General features: G+C 37.1%; 1 protein-coding gene across 12 annotated transcripts in view; it reads right to left on the bottom strand.

Moving 5' to 3' along the window:
• The window catches only part of ABI3BP (ABI family member 3 binding protein), a 263791-nt gene that overhangs the window by 155219 nt on the left and 93476 nt on the right, over positions 1–15096 (bottom strand). For all 12 annotated transcript variants that reach the window (XM_007164013.2, XM_007164015.2, XM_028168601.2 and 9 more), the window contains exon 4: positions 12188–12320. In XM_007164013.2, coding sequence (XP_007164075.2) covers positions 12188–12320 — 133 coding nt within the window. The remainder of the gene's footprint in view (positions 1–12187; positions 12321–15096) is intronic.

Here is a 15096-nt window from a genome sequence, read left to right as displayed (position 1 = left end):
GAACCTCCATACTGTTCTCCATAGTGGTTGTATCAATTTACATTCCCACCAACAGTGCAAGAGGGCTCCCTTTTCTCCACACCCTCTCCAGCATTTATTGTTTGTAGACTTTTTGAGGATGGCCGTTCTGATCAGTGTGAGGTGATACCTCATTGTAGTTTTGATTTGTATTTCTCTAATGACTAGTGATGTTGAGCATCCTTTCATGTGTTTGTTGGCAATCTGTATATCTTCTTTGGAGGAATTTAGGTCTATTTAGGTCTTCTGCCCATTTTTGGATTGGGTTTTTTTTTTGATATTGAGCTGCATGAGCTGCTTGTATATTTTGGAGATTAATCCCTTGTCAGTTGTTTCATTTGTAAATATTTTCTCCCATTCTCAGGGTTGTCTTTTCGTCTCGTTTATGGTTTCCTTTGCTGTGCAAAAGCTTTTAAGTTTCATCAGGTCCCATTTGTTTATTTTTGTTTTTATTTCCATTTCTCTAGGAGGTGGGTCAAAAAGGATCTTGCTGTGATTTATGTCATAGAGTGTTATGCCTATGTTTTCCTCTAAGAGTTTGAAAGTGTCGGGCCTTCCATTTAGGTCTTTAATCCATTTTGAGTTTATTTTTGTGTATGGTGATAGGGAGTGTTCTAATTTCATTCTTGTACATGTAGCTGTCCAGTTTTCCCGCACGACTTATTGAAGAGGCTGTCTTTTCTCCATTGTATATTCTTGCCTCCTTTATCAAAGATAAGGTGACTGTATGTGTGTGGGTTTATCTCTGGGCTTTCTATCCTGTTCCATTGATCTATACTTCTGTTTTTGTGCTAGTTCCATCCTGTCTTCATTACTGTAGCTTTGTAGTATAGTCTGAAGTCTGGGAGCCTGATTCCTCCAGCTCTGTTTTTCTTTCTCAAGATTGCTTTGGCTACTCGGGGTCTTTTGTGTTTCCATACAAATTGTGAAATTGTTTGTTCTAGTTCTGTGAAAAATTGTTTGTTCTAGTTCTGTGATAGGGATTGCACTGAATCTGTAGATTGCTTTGGGTAGTAGAGTCATTTTCACAATGTTGATTCTTCCAGTGCAAGAATCTGGTATATCTCTCCATCTGTTTGTATCATCTTTAATTTCTTTCATCAGTGTCTTACAGTTTCCTGCATGCAGGTCTTTTGTCTCCTTAGGTAGGCTTATTCCTAGGTATTTTATTCTTTTTGTTGCAATGGTAAATGGGAGTGTTTCCTTAACTTCTCTTTCAGATTTTTCATCATTAGTGTATAGGAATGCAAGAGATTTCTGTGCATTAATTTTGTATCCTGCTACTCTACCAAATTAATTTATTAGCTCTAGTAGTTTTCTGGTAGCATCTTTAGGACTCTCTATGTATAGTATCATGTCATCTGCAAACAGTGACAGTTTTGCCTCTTCTTTTCTGATTTGGATTCCTTTTGTTTCTTTTTCTTCTCTGATTGCTGTGGCTAACACTTCCAAAACTATGTTGAATAATAGTGGTGAGAGTAGGCAACCTTGTCTTGCTCCTGCTCTGAGCGGAAATGGTTTCAGATTTTCACCACTGAGAACGATGTTGGCTGTGGGTTTGTCATATATGGCCTTTATTATGTTGAGAGTTCCCTCTAAGCCTACTTTCTGGAGGGCTTTTTATCATAAATGGCTGTTGAATTTTGTTGAAAGCTTTTTCTGCATCTATTGAGATGATCATATGGTTTTAATTGTTCAATTTGTTACTACGGTTTATCACATTGATTGATTTGCGTATATTGAAGAATCCTTGCATTCCTGGGATAAATCCCACTTGATCATGCTGTATGATCCTTTTAATGTGCTGTTGGATTCTGTTTGCTAGTATTTTGTTGAGGATTTTTGCATCTATGTTCATCAGTGATATTGGCCTGTAGTTTTCTTTCTTTGTGACATCTTTGTCTGGTTTTGGTATCAGGTTGATGGTAGTCTTGTATAATGAGTTTGGACATATTCCCCTCTCTGCTGTATTTTGGGAGAGTTTGAGAAAGATAGGTTTTACCTCTTCTCTAAATGTTTGATAGAATTCGCCTGTGAAGCCATCTGGTCTGGGGCTTTTGTTTGTTGGAAGATTTTAAATCACAGCTTTAATTTCAGTGCTTGTGACTGGTCTGTTTATATTTTCTATTTCTTCCTGGTTCAGTCTTGGAAGGGTGTGCTTTTTTAAGAATTTGTCCATTTCTTCCGGGTTGTCCATTTTATTGGCATATAGTTCCTTGTAGTAATCTCTCATGATCCTTTGTATTTCTGTAGTGTCACTTGTTACTTCTCCTTTTTCATTTCTAATTCTGTTGATTTGAGTCTTCTCCCTTTTTTTCTTGATGAGTCTGGCTAATGGTTTATCAATTTTATCTTCTGAAAGAACCAGTTTTTAGTTTTATTGATCTTTGCTATTGTTTCCTTCATTTCTTTGTCATTTATTTCTGATCTGATCTTTATGATTTCTTTCCTTCTTGTAACTTTGGGGTTATATTTTTCTTCTTTCTCTGATTGCTTTAGGTGTAAGGTTAGGTTGTTTATTTGAGATGTTTCTTGTTTCTTGAGGTAGGATTGTATTGTTATAAACTTCCCTCTTAGAACTGCTTTTGCTGCATCCCATAGGTTTTGGGTCGCCGTGTTTTCATTCTCATTTGTGTCTAGGTATCTTTTGTTTTCCTCTTTGATTTCTTCAATGATCTCTTGGTTATTTAATAGTGTATTGTTTAGCCTCTGTGTATTTGTACTTTTTTACAGATTTTTTCCTGTAATTGATATTTAGTCTCATAGCATTGTGGTCAGAAAAGATACTAGATACGATTTCAATTTTCTTACATTTACCAAGGCTTGATTTGTGACCCAAGATATGATCTATCCTGGAGAAGGTTCCATGAGCACTTGAGAAGAAAGTGTATTCTGTGGTTTTTGGATGGAATGTCCTATCAATATCAATTAAGTCCATCTTGTTTAATGTGTCATTTACGGCTTGTGTTTCCTTATTTATTTTCATTTTGGATGATCTGTCCATTGGTGAAAGTGGGGTGTTAAAGTCCCCTACTATGATTGTGTTACTGTCAATTTCCCCTTTTATGGCTGTTAGCAATTGCATTATGTATTGAAGTGCTCCTATGTTGGGTGCATACATATTTAAAATTGTTATATCTTCTTCTTGGATTGATCCTTTGATCATTACGTAGTATCCTTCTTTGTCTCTTGTAGTAGTCTTTATTTTAAAGTCTATTTTGTCTGACATGAGAATTGCTACTCAGCTTTCTTTTGATTTGCATTTGTATGGAATATCTTTTTCCATCCCCTCACTTTCAGTCTTATGTGTCCCTAGGTCTGAAGTGGGTCTCTTGTAGACAGCATATATACAGGTCTTGTTTTTGTATCCATTCAGCCAGTCTGTGTCTTTTGGTTGGAGCATTTAATCCGTTTACATTTAAGGTAATTATCGATATGTATGTTCCTATTAGCATTTTCTTAATTGTTTTGGGTTTGCTATTGTTGGTCTTTTCCTTCTCTTGTGTTTCCTCCCTAGAGAAGTTCCTTTAGGGTTTGTTGTAAAGTTGGTTTGGTGGTGCTGAGTCCTCTTAACTTTTGCTTGTCTCTAAAGTTTTTAATTTCTCCATCAAATCTGAATGAGATCCTTGCTGGGTAGAGTAATCTTGCTTGTAGGTTTTTTCCTTTCATCACTTTAAATATGTCCTGCCACACCCTTCTCCTTGCAGAGTTTCTGCTGAAAGATCAGCTGTTAACCTTATAGGGATTCCCTTGTGTGTTAATTGTTGATTTTCCCTTGCTGCTTTCAATATTTTTTCTTTGTATTTAATTTTTGATAGTTTAATATGTGTCTTGGCGTGTTTCTCCTTGGATTTATCCTGTATGGGACTCCCTGTGCTTCCTGGACTTGACTATTTCCTTTCCCATATTAGGGAAGTTTTCAACTATAATCTCTTCAAATATTTTCTTAGTCCCTTTCTCTTTCTCTTTTTCTTCTGGCACCCCTATAATTCGAATGTTGGTGCATTTAATGTTGTCCCAGAGGTCTCTAAGACTGTCCTCATGTCTTTTCATTCTTTTTTCTTTATTCTTCTCTGCAGTAGTTATTTCCACCATTTTATTTTTCAGGTCACTTATCCGTTCTTCTGCCTCAGTTATTCTGTTATTGATTCCTCCTAGAGAATTTTTAATTTCATTTATTGTGTTGTTCATCATTGTTTGTTTACTCTTTAGTTCTTCTAGGTCCTTGTTAAATGTTTCTTGTATTTTCTGCATTCTGTTTCCAAGATTTTGGATCATTTTTACTATCATTACTCTGAATTCTTTTTCAGGTAGACTGCCTATTTCCTCTTCATTTGTTTGGTCTGGGGGTTTTTTACCTTGCTCCTTCATCTGCTGTGTGTTTCTCTGTCTTCTCATTTTGCTTAACTTATTGCACTTGAGGTCTCCTTTTCACAGGCTGCAGGTTCGTAGTTCCCATTGTTTTTGGTGTCTACCCCCAGTGGGTAAGGTTAGTTCAGTGGGTTGTGTAGGCTTCCTGGTGGAGGGGACTGGTGCCTGTGTTCTGGTGGATGAGGCTGGATCTTATCTTTCTGGTGGGCAGGACCATGTCCGGTTGTGTGTTTTGCAGTGTCTGTGAACTTATTATGATTTTAGGCAGGCTCTCTGCTAATGGGTGGAGTCATGTTTCTGTCTTGATAGTTGTTTGGCATGGGTTGTCCAGGACTGGAGCTTGCTGGTCGTTGAATGGAGCTAGGTCTTAGCGTTGAGATGGAGACCTCTGGGAGAGTTCTCACCGACTGACATTACCTGGGGCCAGGAGGTCACTGGTGGACCAATCTCCTGAACTCGGCTCTCCCACCTCAGAGGCTCAGGCCTGACACCCGGCCAGAGCACCAAGACCCTGTCAGCCACACGGCTCTATAACTCTGTCCAGTGTAGTTTTTGCTTTGACAATTCTTATCCACATGGAAAATGAATTATGTCCCACAGGATTTGACTGGAGGTGTCACTCACTTCAAGTCACAGGTCTCAAGTGATGCACTTTGGCAGGAATATCACGCAAATGATGCTGTGTTCTTCCTGCTGCATCCTATTGGGGGTGCACAATTTCAATTTGTTGCATTCCTTGTGATGTTAACTTTGTTTACTTGATTAATTTGATGAAGATGGTCTCTGCCAGATTTCTTAGCACTCAGAATCTAAGATCCAGTTGCTAAGTGGGTTCCTTGCTTTGGGATGTTGCAGTCCCTCTCAGTGGATAAACCTGATATGATGGTGGCTTGGATGAGGGTGGCAGAGGCAGTAAGAAGTGGGGGATTCTGGGGAATTCCCTGATGGTCCTGTGGTTAAGACTCTAAGCTTTCAGTCCCGAGGGTGCAGGTTTGATCCCTGGTCGGGGAACTGGAGGCTCTTGGGAAGAACCTGCTTCTAAACTCATTCAGGTTGTTGGCAGAATCCAGTTTCTTGTGGCTATGGCTCCAAGGTCCTGTTTCCCGGCTGGCTGGGAGCTCGGAGCTGCTCTCTGTTCCTACAGGCTGCCTGGACTTTTTTTCATGTGCCCCCAAACTCCTCACACCTCAGTATCATTTCTTGAGTATTCATTGCATGCCAGTGAACATAGCCACATTTTACATGTGTCATCTCATTTAATTCTGACAACACTATGAGATATTACTGTTATTACTCCCATTTTACAGATGAGAAAATCAAGGCTTAAAGCATTTAAGTAACCTGTCCAAGGCCACTCAGCTAACAGAGCAGAAGTCTGAACTTAGGTCAGTCTGACCAGAATTTATACCCCCAGCAATCATGCTATGTACCATCCCTGGAGATACTCACTGTGACGTCTGTTTGAGAGATGTTTCAGAGGAGGTTCAAGGGCTGAATGGACTAGTTAGATGATTTTCAAAGCTAGTTTTGGACATTCCACTTGCCTATTCATTCATGCATTTGTTGAGAACTACTGTTGTAAAGTGTGATGCTACGTTGTATGTGTGACGGAAGACAAGTAAGACGCTGGGCATAAATTAAAAAATGAGTTCACAGAATAGGGAAAGAGGCAGGTGTACATTTGCATATGACTAAAGAAGGCAGGATGAAAAGCAAAGCATCTGAGGGTGGCTGGGCATGGCACCCTGCAGCCTGAATTTGTACAAAGGCTACCTTGTAAATCCCACCTCAGTGGTAGATTTAGAGCAGGAAATCCTACCCAGATCCAGGGAAAGCAGAGTAGGCCAGATTTAAACCCCATGTCAGGAGCATGACTCGAAGATTCCTTGAGATAGATTCTTGGAGAGAATCTATGACCTTTTTATTTTTTTACCAGCCAGTGGGAACCTGGGGGAGATTCTTCAACAGAATCAACAGGTAAATAATAATAAAGTTATTTATTTAAATATAAATAAAGTTGAGTAGTAATGAAGGAAGTTAGATTTATCAGCAGTTGAATAATCAGAGAAAAACTGGAGGGAGGAATTTTACTTTGCTGTAGTCCAGATATGAGATAACAAAGGAGTGAATCATGGAAGGAATAGAATGAAGGGGAAAAAAGGAACAGATCAAAGTTAAATTGATGAGACTAGACTCCTTATGGGATATGGGTGCCAAGGGAAGTGTAAATAAAAATCAAAACTCAATTTTCAAGCCTGAGAAGAGGGAAGTTAAAGAGATGGAAAAGGAGGTTTTTTTAGTAGTATAGACAACATTGATTTAGTTTGAGTTTGAGGTGCTGAACACTGTTACCTGGTCATCCTAATGAAAATATTCCACAGACAACTGAAAATACACTCTTAGATCTTTGGAATTGGGTCAAGGTCAGAGGTTTAGCATTGGAAGTCATTTACATCCTTATACCACTCCTGCTATTCCTTGTAGAACAGCAACGTCAGAAATTCCTAGGAGGTTTTAGAAATGCACAATCTCAGGCTCTTCCTCAGGACTGTGGAGTCAGAACCCACATTTTAACAATATCTCCCACATGATTTGCAAGTACGTCAAAGTTTGAGAATCACTGTTCTATATAGAGGTGATAAAGACATGGCTTATAGCTGAGATAAGGAGGATACATAGGTGAGACATCCAAGGATATATCTGTATTCCACATTTGAGAGACAGGATAACAAGTAAGCAAAATATAAGAGGAAGAGGGTAAGAGGAAAATCGAAATAAAGATTTCAAAGGAAGAAAGAATTCAAGAATGGGAGGATGGCCAAAATTCCCACAAAGAGGTTTAAAAGGATAAGAACTGAGAAAACTCTACTGGATCTAGCAATTAATTGACCATTGATGATCACCAAGAGAAGTTTCAGTGGAATGGTAAGAAGAGGACCAAAGCCAGCGAAAGGGAATGAAGACTGTGAGTGTGGTAGAGAAGTCAAGAATATAAGAGCACATTAATCTGAGAAGTTTTGGAATTAAGAGAAGAGTCTGAAAAGTAGCCTAGAAGATATAACACAATCAACAGAAGATGTTGTTTGGGAGTAGGGAAATCTTGAGCATGTTTGTAAGCAAGAAGCAGGGCACCAATATCAGTAAAGAGGCAAATGTAAAAGAGCAAAGGCTTATAGAATATGGAAGCGACCAGATGATGAGCATTGGCTGAAGTCAGAAACATGTTCCTTGGTAAGAACCGAAGAGAGTTAAAACTAAATCTGGGATGAAGAAACAGTGAGCTGACGGCGAATAGCCTAAATTTTCTTCAGTATTGCAGAAACCAGGATGGATTGGGATACGAAAAGAGTCAGGGTCAGTAGCCAGGATGCTATTCCCAGGATGCAGGGTAAGGTAAGGAGTGTCTGGATTGGGATCATTGACATGGAAATGGAGAAGCAGAAGATAAAGATACTGATATGGGTACTTCTCAGAGGCAAAACCAATGTAACTCAGAGCCTCAATACCTATAGGAAATGAAGAATTTAAAAATTCATGAAGTTTCAAATTATGGAGAGTGAAAGAATTATGATACTTCAGAAAGTAATACGGGAACTGATATTTCAAGAGAAAAGTATGAGTTCAATTTTATCCTAAGTTTGAAGTAACAGTAAGGAATAAAAGTGAAAATTCTAACATTTTACTGTTTATTCATTCAGTATAAATTTACTGAAGGTCTACTATGTGCCAGATGCTGGCCCGGGGACTGAGGAAACAATGGTGGTTAAGATACCCATGGTCCCTGTCCTCACAGAGCTTAAAATTTACATGGCAAGACAAATGGGTAACAAGGCATTGGGCTCAATCAAGTGAGAATTTCCAGACATCAAAAATATTCACTTCTTAACAACTTGGGATAAAGAAAAAAAGAAAAAGGCAAGAGTCAACCCGGGACCAGACAAAAAGGAGGGCCCTCATTCTACATTAAGAGCAAGTAAGTACAATGTGAAAGTGTTAGAAAATGTGAAAAGAAAATTCTAAAAGAATCATAAAGCTTTAATAAGTTGGCAAAGGAGTGAGAACTAAGGCAATCTTGAACACTTTAACAAGCTGGAAACATGGGAAGGAAAAATATGCTATTAATGGTGAAATAAATTGTGGTTTTAACACTTCATCTGGGCCAATTTGGAAAGCTTTCTTTTGACCTTAGATATATTGAGGACAAACATGTACATTCTTCCTTTCAAAACTCATTAAGAATAAAAACTGTAAATTAGGTACATCTACTCTCCAAAGAATGTGAACTCAGAAAAGGCTCTAAAAACATGGGAGAACCATATGGACCCTATGCAAATAGGAATGGAAACACACAACCAAAGATAAAGTGACTCATTAATGTTTCCAAGCTTAAAACAAATAAAACAGAAAACAGAGGTTTTCTCACTAGAAACTCACTACACGAGAGCTTTGATATATAAAGTCAAAAGTCAAAGTATAATGTAAAGAAACCTTTCCAATAAATTACTTGCATTTGCATAGTAATATGCAAATTACTAAATGATGCTATACAAACCAATGTGAAATGATTTTGTTTTAAAAAAAATCAAAGACTTTACACATAGTGCCAAATATTAGAGTTAAATGGATTAAAATGACATCAGTTGATGTTCCTGTGGCAAGCCAAGGGCATTCAGATTCCAACGGTTTTGTCAGAATATGCTCCTGAAGGAAAACTTGAGCTGTACTAATCTTCTAATTTTCAAGGAGGAATCATTCAACTATTATTGCTTACTCTAACCTACTGGATTAATCTAAATTCTAAAAAATACCATCTACATAATCATATGAGGGTGGATTTCTCCAATTCTGCATCTAAGTACACCAATTGAGTTGTTCTGGTGGATTTATTTGGGTGCTTATAATATGTACAGTATTTCCAGAGCTTTTAAATAAGGACTATTATTTTTTCTCAAATGTCAGCTCTTTATTAACTGTTCTAACTAGGGAGAAAGGAGGCATGGGTAAATAAAATTCACAAGTACTCCAAATGCTTCTTTTTGTCATTACCATTTAATTCTGCGCCTTTAGTCATGTCCTAACAATTCCCTATTTCTGTCAAGGATACTTTGATCCTCCCACTCACTCAGGTTTGAAACTTGGCAAGCATCTTGACATGTTATTATTGAATCTTTTAAAAAACTTCATTCTAGGTAGAATTATTTATTTTAAATATTGTGATTTGATGGGCATGACTCCATCTATTTGATGAGAAGAGCAGAGCCAGGGTATATGGGCAAGGGGATGAGAGGGTGAGGTGTACACGTGGTCTGAGTAGCTTGGGGCCTTCAAGTCAATTGCCTTGGATAAAATTCTAGCTCTATCCGGGCAACTGTTCCTATACCTTCTTCATATTCATTATCTCCTTGTGCTGTCAAACCGTGGCAACCTCTATCAATTAGAATCAATCATCAGATAAGTTGTTTCATGGAGGGGTCAGAACCAAATGAAATTGAAGGAAAGGCTTGAGGACAGGGGAGGAAATCATATCCAAATCCTGCTATAGGAATTTGCAAGTTACTGAACCTCATGGATTTATCAAGCAAGTTGAGTAACCATTAAAATCAGCTACGTTTTGTTACAAGAGTATCAGGTCTCCTTCCTTCCCTTCTTCTACCCTTCCTGCCCATCCCCTCCCCTCCTTTCTTTTTTTTCCTTCTTTCTTTCTTAGTAAGAGACTAAAAATAGGAAAAAGAAAGCAACCCGTGTAAGTGTTTGTTTTCTCAGCACTGGCACCCTGTGAACTCATTAGAAACTGAAGTTATCACAAGAAAGAAAGTTCTTTCAAGAGTCCATTTCCAAACAAAGTAAGTTATGGGTTTAGTAGTGGTTGAAATAAGGAATAGTTCAGATTCTTTGAAACAGCTCAAAATTACTTTTCAAAAAATTTAGTTTTGGCATATCTTCTACATACTTTTTCCAAGAATTTCTTCCTTCAGAACTATGGACATGTGAAAGAAAATTTAATTTTTTTCTTTCTTAGTTTAGACTTCTTAATCAAAGTCATATGAAAGGTACTTCTGAAACTTACAAACATTTTAAAGCTCTTTCCTTTCTGTCCAATTAAGACAAATAAAAAGAAATAAAGCACTACAAAAAATAGATATATGGCCAAAAAAGTACATGAAAAAGTTTTCGATATCTTTAGCACAAGGGAAATACATGTTAAAATTTTAATGAGATATGACTACACTAGAATAGCTAAAATGAAAAATGTTGATGACACGAAATGCTGGTGCGGATGTGGAGCAACCAGAACTCCCATGTACCCCTTGTGGGAATTTAAATGGAAAAATTAGGTAAAAAAAAATCAAATATACATCTTCCCTGTGACATAGCAATTCTACTTTTAGGTACTGATCTAAGAGAAATTAAAAGATATATCTACAAGAGTCTTATACAAAAATGTTTATAAAATTTATATTCAAAATAGCCAAAAACAAGACACAATTCAGGTGTCCACCATCAAGAAAATGGATCAATAAATTCTGAAATATTCACATAATGGAACACTACTCAGGAATAAAAAAGGAATGAACTATTTATACTTACAATGTCATGAATTAATCTCAAAAAACATGCTGAATAAATAAGATAGACACAAAAAGAGAACATACTTTATGATTCTGTTTATATGGAATTCTAAAGTAGGCCAACTCTCTAGTACTTTCTGGAGTAATGACGATGTTTTATGTCTTGATGGGGTGTACAGTACATGGTTACACACCTTTTTTTTGTAATTGATTAAATTGTACACCTAAGATCTGCATTTTACTAGGTTTAAATTATTCCTCAATAACAAAGTTTTTTATGTAAAAAAGTAATGAAACAAATCTTAAACATTTAAGTCACTTTGAGTATTTAAAATTAAAAAAAAATCTTTTAAAATAAAAACTCCTTGGTTGAAGCTTGAAAATTTTGATTGTCAGATGCAAAGTTTTGAATTTTGAAGCTACTGTAGTAAATATTTATGAAAAGCAAATATCATCTTATACCCAGTTTAGAATCATGGTTCAGCATTTATACAGTGCCCAGCATATAGACAATCCCAACTACATGTGCTGGATGGATGAATGGCAGTAATTTTAAAATAAACTTAGGTTTTTCTTATTTTGTTCTGCCAAAGATGTAGCTTCATTTCCAGCTGTGCTTTTCCTTAACCTACATTTCTCCATGTGTCCCTACCTCCAGTTTTCTAAGTCAGTGATCCCTAAGCTTAGGTGGAGTTTCTGATTCAGTAGGTCTGGAGACCTGAGAATTTCCATTTTTGATAATTTCCCAAGTGATGTTGATTGAGGCTGATGCTGCTTAGTTTAGGGACCACACTGAGAGAACAACTGTTTTAGCACTTTGTCAATTGACAGATCAAAGATCCATCCTTTTCAAACCAAAGATCAAGCTTTGCAACTTTTAACAGTCTCTACCAAGTGCTTTCAACCTCATCCTCTGATTTTTTTTAGACTTATCACTGATAACCCCACTTGCTATTTGGCTTATTTTCCCTTCTAGTTTTTTCTTCAGAAAGAAAAAATACGTGCATGTGTTTTCTATTGAGATAGACGATAACTCCCTGAAGGGTAGGGGCCCTGACTAATGTATCTTCATTCCCCTCACACCTAGAACAGGCTCTACAGCTAACAGCTGATCTGTAAATACTGATGCTCCTGACATTTACACATTCTTCTAAAGCATGTGCAGATACTACTGAGAGCAAGTGCCAATTTTCAGATGAAAAACAAAATTTTCCATAATGGTGAACTACCTGTCATTGGGACAGTGACTTGGCAATGTCCAGTCGTGGTGAGGGTTGATGAGGAAGCCCCAGGACAGGAAGACTGAGCTTGGTGTCAGAGTGCCAACCACCAGCTGGAGAGGTTTGCGAGATCGTGCTTTACCTGCGGAGGTAACGGACAGGTTAATTCTCGTTAATATTTAGTGTATTTTCTTTTTTTTCATAATTTTTAAAATATTTATTTATTTATTTATTTGGCCGCTCTGGGTCTTAGTTGAGGCGCGCGGGATCTTTAGTTGAGGCATGCGAACTCTTAGTTGTGGCATGTGGGACCTAGTTCCCTGACCAGGGATCGAACCGGGGTCCCCTGGAGTGCAGAGTCTCAGCCACTGGACCACCAGGGAAGTCCTTTATGATTTGGGTAAAATAGACAAAGACAATTTAGCAAGAGATGAAGAATGCGAAAGCATTAAGTTCCTTTTCTTTTTATATAGTGTACAAATATTAATAATGGTTTGCCCATGAATTTAAGCAGGAATCAAATGAAATACCCTTTTGAGATTTACGTGTGTGTGTGTGTGTGTGTGTATACACATATAAACTATATCCATTCCTGGTTTTTATTTTCTTGCGAGTCAGGGATGAATATGGAGGTCTTGGCTATTACCAATGAAATAAACACACACACATACACATATAGGCATATATATATGTGTGTGTGTATGTATATATATATATATATATATATATATATATATATATATATACACACACACTCACTTTTCTTTTACAGACAAAATAAATTATGCTTTCCCCCCCCGGGACTGTGAATTAGTGTGAAATAACACCTTAGAAAAGAAAGCTTACCATGTAGGCTGCAGGTTATAGTCTTTTTTTTAAAAAAACTATTTGGAAGTGTAAAATCCCTTGTGAGACCATTGTAATAGTCTTTTTTTTTTTTTTTTTTTACAGTGAGTATCTAAATGGAAAAGGTGCACACATTTTTAATACTTCTGGAAGAGTAGGAATATTACAGGAAGCACAGTTATTCTGACAAGACTAACTGGATTGGGGCAATGCCAAGAGTGATGCTGATAAACCACTCTAGATTCTTTTCAAGTATGTGGTGGGGGGCGCAGACATTTGCTTTTTCAAAAATATTTGAAATTGCAGGAATGGGAGGAGAGTGAAAAAGAGGACGGAAGATTTTCAACCATGGAAACCAACACTGGCCCATAAAAAATATCAGGGTAAAATCTAATAGGATTAATTAAAAATCCAATGGGACCTAATAAAACTATGCAGCACTAATGTAAAATATATATGCTTTGTATTTCCATTAATTCCCTTTTTCATTTCATGATACTATGTATATTTGCTATTAAAAAGAAATTTTGTTATCTTCATCTACTGTAGTGGGAGCCAAACAGCAAAATGGCCTGTGACCTTTATAAGGTGGGTAGGAGGGTACCCCTTGTATGAGCTTAGCTAAGGTTATCTGAACCAAATACCCTTGAAAATTGTGCCATGCCTGTTGCTTCTGTCAGATTTAAGTTGTATAAGTTGTTATTCTAGCGGAAAAGCCCTCTGAAACAAGAATATACATAACCTAGTGGTGGAAAGTTACTTCACCGTGACATAGAGGAATTTTTAAAAGATATTTTAAATAATTTTCAACGACGGTTATTGTTTAGTTACTTGCAAACATGCAACTATACTTCTCTGAAAATTTGTCCAGATCCACCTGCAACAGTACATTATCTATGATTCAAAGGGTTCAAGTTTGGCCCCCAAGGAGGGCAGATTAGAATCTAAGATAAGGGTGGGGGGCACGGGTAGTTTGAAAAAGCCCTGAGGTAATTCTGATAAGGCTTTTTCCACCCCTGAGTTGATTTTCACTCACATAACACAACTGTCTCATTTTATAGATGAAAAACAAGGCCCAGAGTAGTTTCAAGGTTGTCCAAGGCCACAACGAGAGCAAGGTTGATTCAAATCCAGGTCTCCTGAATTATAATCTACTTTTCTTTTTACTATATCATTGGCTTAGTTCACAATGTATGAAGATAATGCCACTTAGTGAAATAATTATTTGATAGTCATGTAAACCTTAGGTTCCTTGGGGAAAGAAAAATGTACCTTTTTCTCTAAGTTTGGATCTTACTTTAAAAATGATTAAATAATTAAAATTTATGTGGCAGATACAAATATAAAATGAATGGAAGCTAATCCATGACTCATTACATCACTCTTAAATGCAGATAATAAAAACAAAAATTATATCCGTTGCCTGAAAGGAAAGGTGGGGTATTATATCCTGAGCGGGATGAAACAATTTCCTGTGTTGGTCATCATAGTGAAAAATAATCTCTAAGGCCAGTGTCACAGAAGCCCCCAAATGAAACGAAGTTATAAAATGCTATTAAGGTGTAATCACTCTCTTGACCTTCCTTACTTCTTTTTGTATATTTGTTTTATAATCATATTAATATTAAGAAAAAGTTTAGTGACTATGAAGCCAGAATCCCATAGAACCATACTCATGCTTCCTGACTTTATTGTTAAATATTTTGAAATAGAGTCTTGAAACATTGAGAGTACATTTCTTTTCAAGTGTATGGAAAGCTGCTTGGACAACTACCATTAGTAAGTTGTAAGTACTGATGGAAATTTCCCTTGCACTTTGGGATAATATAAGAGGTCAAGGAAAAGGATCTGTATTTCTCAAAATACTTGACCATTTATTGCTTCTCTAAAAAGAAAAGGAAACTAACAGAAGGAGGGGAGGGGATAGTGGCAACTGATTTCTGGTAACCAGGCATGGCTAATACACCTAGGAGACAGAATACAGAGCTGCAAAGGGCGCCTTTGCTCAGTGTATGTGAATATCTGTACGCTCCCCCAACCCTTCTCATCCCTTTAAGAAAGATCCTTTTTTC

This window comes from Balaenoptera acutorostrata, chromosome 4, assembly GCF_949987535.1.
Source record: "Balaenoptera acutorostrata chromosome 4, mBalAcu1.1, whole genome shotgun sequence".
In the NCBI taxonomy this organism is placed as follows: Eukaryota; Metazoa; Chordata; class Mammalia; order Artiodactyla; family Balaenopteridae; genus Balaenoptera; species Balaenoptera acutorostrata.
The sequence above is the reverse complement of the archived record's forward strand: the minus strand, read 5'-3'. Positions and strand labels throughout refer to the sequence as shown.